At 41.2% G+C, this 7,140-nt stretch overlaps 1 protein-coding gene across 1 annotated transcript; it reads right to left on the bottom strand.

Moving 5' to 3' along the window:
* Positions 1-200: 200 nt before the first annotated feature.
* Positions 201-6,841, bottom strand: LOC140396786 (probable G-protein coupled receptor 139). Its single transcript, XM_072485504.1, has 2 exons — positions 6,775-6,841; positions 201-1,099 (listed from the first exon to the last, which is right to left on the bottom strand). The coding sequence occupies exons 1-2, from the start codon at positions 6,839-6,841 to the stop codon at positions 201-203; spliced, it is 966 nt and encodes a 321-aa protein (XP_072341605.1).
* Positions 6,842-7,140: the final 299 nt, after the last annotated feature.

Here is a 7,140-nt window from a genome sequence, read left to right on the forward strand (position 1 = left end):
CACAAAATCAGTGGATGTGATGTCCTTGGATATATAAAAAACAAGAGTAACATTCTGGTTCTACAGAGGGTTATATACCATGGGTTGGGATTGCGGAATGAGGCAGAAAATGATGTGAAAGACATAATCATGTTTGTCATTGCATTGCTGACTGGTGGAGATAAACGGTGGGCTGACGGGAGCATAACTGCTCGTTTTACTCATGTTCTCAGGTTTTGTATTGATTTAGTAATTGTTGTGACTGCACCGCTCACTGTGCTCTTGAACTGCTCTCTGAATTTGGACTGAGTCGCCCCATAAATAAATGTATTTGTACAGCAGCTTAAGTTCCGGAACATAATTCCCACATGTTGAAATATATATAACGAATCGTTGTAATAGTTTGGATCTGTATCTGTAATGTTATAATACAAGAATTCAATAACATGCACCAACCACAGAATTACGAAGCTTCCGGATATGGAGAAGAGTAAAATCACAGACTTCCTTCTGCTGTCCATCTCTGGATCACTACGATTCTGACCTCTCAGTCCCTTGCGGACTCGACTTGCCACTAATATGTGTCTGACTGTTAGACTGTTGAGCAATGCAATTAAACTAAATGGAAGAAATGGAGTAAAATCTCTATGAAGCCACTTAAATACCAACCAACCAGGATCAGTGTAGTAGCTTGGCTTTGTATAACAGTCCCATGGCACATTATTGATTATCCACACAGGGCCAACCGTAAAATAGAATGGAATGTTTTTCAAACAGAGCAGAATGGTCGTGGTCGCTAGAACCACAGCTGCGGTTTTTTTGGTGCAATATTTGGTTTTCAGCTTTTGAGAACAAATAGCCACAAATCGATCAAATGAGAAAGTGACGGTAAACCAGACGGAACAATCTGTGGTAGTGCGACTGAGAAAATAGATGACACTGCATACAGGGGTGATGTCCAAAAAAGACCCAGGGAAATAATAGTAACTGATCCGATAAAGTATGGCATCAGTGATAATGACCAGTAGATCCGCCGTTGCCATGGCCACGAGGTAATGAGTAGTGCAGGCAGTGAGACCACATTTTCCTCGGGACAGGATCACAATCGCCAGTAAATTTACTGCAATAGAAAGAAGAGTAAAGGGACCGGAAACTACTTTCCAATCTTGTTAATTCTGTCACAGACAACAAATTGAATATTTCAAGGTTTTATTGGAGATGTGTGGGTGGTGGTTCGGTGGTTAGAGGGAGGATGGGTTTCGGGCAGAGAGCTGGATGTCAAAATGTCAATTTTAATTGAAGCCACCTGCAGACAAGCTGCATATTTACATATCTGCAGATATCACAATTCGCATGAGAGTGGTTGACCCGCGTAGGGTGGGTTACAATAAAAAAGGTTTTAATGCGATGAGCCATTTCTGAATCAATCGATTTGCCACGTCTTCCTGTGACCGACCATGTTTTCCCAGCGTCTGCAGGTTTCCAGCTGATGCACTAGGGAGAGAGGTTCAGCCAGAGTGGCAATGTCTCCACAGGGCTGTGCATATGCTAGGAAGAGTAGCAGTTCATCTTTCTCCCCACAACTCCCCTCGCCCCCACACTTCCTCACCCAAAACCGACATTGATCAAACTACCATGCACCCCACTGAAATCTGCTGGGCGGGAGAAATGCTAGATTGATTGGCCAAGCTGAAATGTTTGCTCACTATCCAAAAATGTTAAGGTTTTGGGGGCTCCCTATTTCAGTGTAGCCACATCTCCTCCACTCCCAGTCACTTTGTTGTTGCCATTCCCTGTCACCACCACGGGATTTCACAGGCAATGCAAATTGACTTTACCTTAATCTTTAAATCTTGCGATAGGCCCTGGAAACGCAGCGCTGGTGATAATGTCCGCGCTTGAGGAAAGAGAGTCGAAGCTTTGAATGGGCTGAAGAATCACAGTGGAAATTGATCAGAAAATTACTGATCACATTTGTGTACTGAACAGAGGTAATCGGCAAAGCAATCATGCGATCTAAATTTGATGCTCCCCCAATGCACAATAGCCAGCATCTTGAGGGATGAATGCGGCTGTAGTATTGTAAGATGTGCAATCAAGTTACTTGTTCACCCAGAAAAAGAGTTTGCGCCTCAGGGCAGTGGGAAGGGAAGGATTTAATATTGGCAGAACATCTATTGTGCTTGCAATAAAAATGAGCTGTGTTAACCAGTGTTCGTATAGTCACCTGGAGCATTCACTGAAATTGAGTTTCAGCAGTTGTGAAAAGGAATGGAAGTGTCCGAGATGGACCATATGGAGACGAGGAAGTTATCGAAATGAAAAACAAAAATACCAAAATGTTCCCATTTAAAACAAATCGAGGAAATGAGACGAGAGGAGTTGTCAAAATGCCGGGACAAATATATCAATGAGACATGCGTCGTTTAGGAGCAACGCATGATGCAAGTATACTGCCCACAGCAATCAAACCATAATTCGTGCATATTATTTTGGTGACAACATTCTAATTTAGAATACCCCAACCTTCACAGGGGAGCATTTCACTACCGACTCCATTTATTGCGATTTTTATCTCGACCATTTGATGGCTTTCATTTCGGCACCAAAGCCGGTGAGGTGGAGAGGAGCTCCAATGGGTCAGCGGAGTGAGTGCAAAAAAAAGAACCAATTGCAAACCCGGCTCCCTAACTGAACCAGCAGGAGATGGCGGAGGGACAACTGACCAAGTTGCCTGCCAGACAACATCCCATCCATTGACAGTTTAAGGATAACTCGTGTTTACTGGACTTTGGAGCAGTGAGGGTCATTCTGACATAGACAGCAACTCAAATGAACGTTTGAATCGCGTCTCCGAATTCAGAGGGAAGGAAATTAACCCTGTTGTGCGGAAGTCCAGGAACACTGAACCAGAGAATGAGGATTCAAATCCGAAGGAAACACGCACTATCAGTGAGAAACATAGGAACATAGAAAATAGGCGCAGGAGGAGGCTATTCGGCATACAGAAACTGTCCTGCCAATCATTCGGATCATGACTGACCATCCAACCAATAGCCTAATGTCGTTTGTTTAGGGGAATTGATATGTAAAACTGTAGTGAATACATACAGCAAAGAAATGTTAAGTTAATTGTGGTGAAAACGGGATAGGGACATATGCTGCAATGATATAAGGACGACGAAAGCTTTGTTTCAGAATATTATAATCAAACGTGCTCAACACGGGCTAGGGAAGATACAGTAGAAAGACCGGTATCTGCTACTTAACAGTAATTCGATTAGAGATTAAAGACAAACATCTCAACTTAATTTATCAATAAAGTGGAAATTTGAATATCTGTAAACCAAATAGCTAAGTGTCAGTAGTAGGAAATATTTTATGAATCTTTGTTCAAAAATGTAATCGAAAAAACAAATCCAGAAACTCATAATACATAAGACTAATCAGCACAGATTCCAAAAGGAAGATCATAATTGACCCAACTGACTGAATTATTTGAATAATGTAAGAACCAGGAGCTGAGTCGAATATTTGTTTATTTCTCAAGTACTTCTGACGAATCCCCAGCGAAGCCCCATGAATAATCTCAGAGCGATTGATGTGGAGTGAACAGGCAGCAGAATGGGCAGAAAGCTGGTTACCAAAGCAGGAAATAAGCAATAATTCTTACAGATATTGACAGACATTTGGGATGGAAACGTAACGTGTGAGAACATTGTGGTTGAACAAATGTTGTGGTTCCAGGAAATAGGAAAAACCAATTGTGAAATGTGGAAGCAAATCCAAATTAGGAAACGTTCAGTTGATGGACTGGAAGAATACAACAACATATTTTACAGCACAATTTATAAAAATGCACAGCTGGTATTTAAATGATACATTAATCTCAGTCGTACTAAAGTGATGCTCTTGTGACACAATATTTGACGCAATAGTTTTTCAAATGCTTACCGTGAATCAAGCATCTGAATGGATAAGAGAAGCAAAGTAGTTCAAGGCACTGTTTCACAAACAATTTAACAAAAATATACTGAAATCAGAACATTGGAGTTCATTTCTTGAGGAATTGGTAAATGAACTAATATTAAAATAATTAATATGGAACGAATATAAAAGCAAAATATTGATTTAGTAATTCACATCCTGTATTTTGTTCTGTTGAAGACAAAGTGCGCGCAATTATTTAAATCAGGATGTGAGCAGAGAAACCAAGGGGTGCTCTAGTTATTTTTCGCATTGACAGATTACGCATGTTAATGTGATCCAGACTGATGTCAACGATATTAGTAACTGATATCAATATTCAAGGGGGCTTTTCACTCAGTTGGTGCTTACCAAACGCACACATATATATAGAGAGAGAAAGCGGATGGAGAGGGAGAGAGGTAGGGAGAGAAAGAAATGCTTGTCATTCAATGTTTAACTCATGCACACACATAAATGAGCCGACGGCAGGGGCTGCTAAGGTGTACATGTAAAGAAACCGAATCAGATAGTGGAACAGCTAATTAAATGTTAATCAGTTACGGAACGGTATCTTTCAATGATCACTGCGTATGCAATCCTTCAGAAAAAAATTAATAATCAAATCCTACACTTATTTCCCTGAGTTTCACAGTCACACGTGTTATGGGCGAGGCGTTTTCAGAACCCCAAAATGTATCATGGAGTTCAACCAACCTCCCCCTTTAATGTAATTGTTGCTTTTCCGAGCACACGGCTTGTTCCCTAGGTGTGGGATTACAGTTATGGACGCGTGGGTTTTTAAACACAAAACAATGCTTATTCCATGAACTCAACTTAACATCTTAAATAAACATAGGATCTCGCAACACCCCTGACTTCAAAGATAACTCAGAAAATATTGCAACAGTAAATAATGCCTCAAAATGTTCCTTCAAACTTCCAAGAGACTTAACACATTTAAACAGAATCACAGCAGGTTAAAGCTTTTACTATTATGAGTTAAAATCACCCAAATGATCCAGAGATAGTCTTTCATGGCAGAGATCCAGCTCACTGCAAAACACAGACACACACCCAGCTCATTTCCTCCAAACTGCAGTTCTCTGGAAACACACAGACACCAGCTCTGTTTGAAAACTGAAACTTAAAACTGCAAAACTGAACTGCAAAATGGCTGACCTGACCTCAGCCCCACCCACTCTCTGACATCACTGTTTTCTTAAAGGTACATTGCTTAAACGTCCATGTCTTAAAGGAACTCTCACATGACACGCTTTAGAGGAGGACACACGAAACAAACTACTTTTTTGTGGTGACGATATTCAAGTTAATTCTATGTCAGTAACCAGAGGATTGACATCTGTAAAAGTGCCGCCCTGCTGTTTAACTATGCGTACGGAGGGAACTTCTGTTGCAGTGGGTGCAGTACAATAGAAATTCTATTATTTAGAGCGTTCATTTGGGGAGCACGGTGGTGCAGTGGTTAGCACTGCTGCCTCACGGCGCCGATGTCCCAAAGTCAATCCTGGCCCCGGGTCACTGTCCGTGTGGAGTTTGCACATTCTCCCTGAGTTTGCGTGTGTTTCGCCGCCACAAGCCAAAGATGTGCATGGTAGGTGGATTGTCCGCGTTAAATTTCCCCTTAATTGGAAACAATGAATTGGAAACTCGAAAGAAAAAACTAATAAGAAGCGTTCATTGTATATACGGCGAAATGAAATTTGATAACTTCAGAAGCAGTTCAGGAGAAAAGAGTGATATCAATACTTTTCATTCTATACAGACAGAGAATCATATGCAGGGAAGAGGTAATATCTGTTACTGTCACAACCGTTCCATAGGATTAAATAGAACATAAAGTGCAGAAGGAGACCATTCGGCCCATCGGTTCTGCACCGACCCACTTCAGCACTCACTTGCACCCTATCCCCATAACCCAATAACCCCATCTAATCTTTTTCGACACTAAGGGCAATTTATCAAGTCCAATGCACCTGAGCTGCACGTCATTGGACTTATGCAGGAAACAGGAGCAACCGAAGGAATCCCATGCAGAGACGGGGAGGACGTCCAGACTCCGCACAGTCAGGGACCCAGCAGGGAATCGAACCTGGGACTCTGGCGCTGTGATGCCATAGTGGCACCACGTGTGCTACCGTGCTGCTCATGAATAATAGCAATAAGCGCAATAGTACAAATTTTATAAATGTATAACCAAGAATTTTACATAAAGAGTCAAAAGGAAATTCTTACCAACTCCAGAGTGATGGATAGGCACAGTAATACATTGTCGCTGGGATGAGGTACTCATTCTGGTAATTGCTTCAGGACGATGTTACATAGACCGATATTACCAGTAAAAATGTTCACTTCAGTCAGATGTTACTTTCTGATTCGTGCCCCACACTCAATGCAATTCATCATTGACAAATGCTCCCATCAATGCATGGTCAATAAGATGCGTTGTTCCACTGGAATTAGTGACACACGTTCCGTGCAATTGTGCACTGACTGATAGGCCCATGAATATCTGCCGACTGAAATCAGAAGTCTCACTCCAGTAAAAAGTACGCCGTCAGTAATGCAAACTAATTATTCCATGTACTGAGGAATCATTAAGTAGGATAATATATGGATTGCATTTCAGAGAGCCCCTGAGATCCAGAAAGAGGAAGACTGAGGGAAGATATTGCAATTGCTAGTCTTACCAAATGTCAATGACCACATGCTTGCCAATGGCGCCGTGTTAGATCGGAATTAAACATTAGCAGTCACACAGTATAATCTTGTGAAAACATCCGCATCTTCAAACTTGATATCACTTACCAGGAACACCAATAACAGCAAGGATCATGTAATATAACTTCCTGATAGTGTAGAATATTTCCAGCATCGTCAGTGTGAAGTGTGCGGTTCCAATGTGCAGCAGCAAATTTCTCTGTGTTAAACAATGAGTCGGTACAATCAAATAATCTTTAATTTATAACCATTCGGGTTTCCCTGGAGATACAGAGCAGACACAGTGATTTATTTTTATTTCACAAACAGGTTACAACATCGAATTAAGTCTCTGAAGAGACAGAATATTTTCAGGAATTAAATTGAAATCTAAAACACAAGGTAGTAAATTTCAGTTAATATCCATTCACGAATATTCATCAGAAGGTATGTTCGCCCAGCAATCAGTCTGTA

This window comes from Scyliorhinus torazame, chromosome 20 (assembly GCF_047496885.1).
Source record: "Scyliorhinus torazame isolate Kashiwa2021f chromosome 20, sScyTor2.1, whole genome shotgun sequence".
NCBI lineage: Eukaryota > Metazoa > Chordata > Chondrichthyes > Carcharhiniformes > Scyliorhinidae > Scyliorhinus > Scyliorhinus torazame.

Coding starts and splice junctions, on each gene's coding strand:
- LOC140396786 (XM_072485504.1), bottom strand. CDS start 6,841: ATGCTGGAAATATTCTACACTATCAGGAAGTTATATTACATGATCCTT. Junction 1,100..6,774: donor TGCTGTTATTGGTGTTCCTG/GTAAGTGATATC, acceptor TTTCTATTGCAG/TAAATTTACTGGCGATTGTG.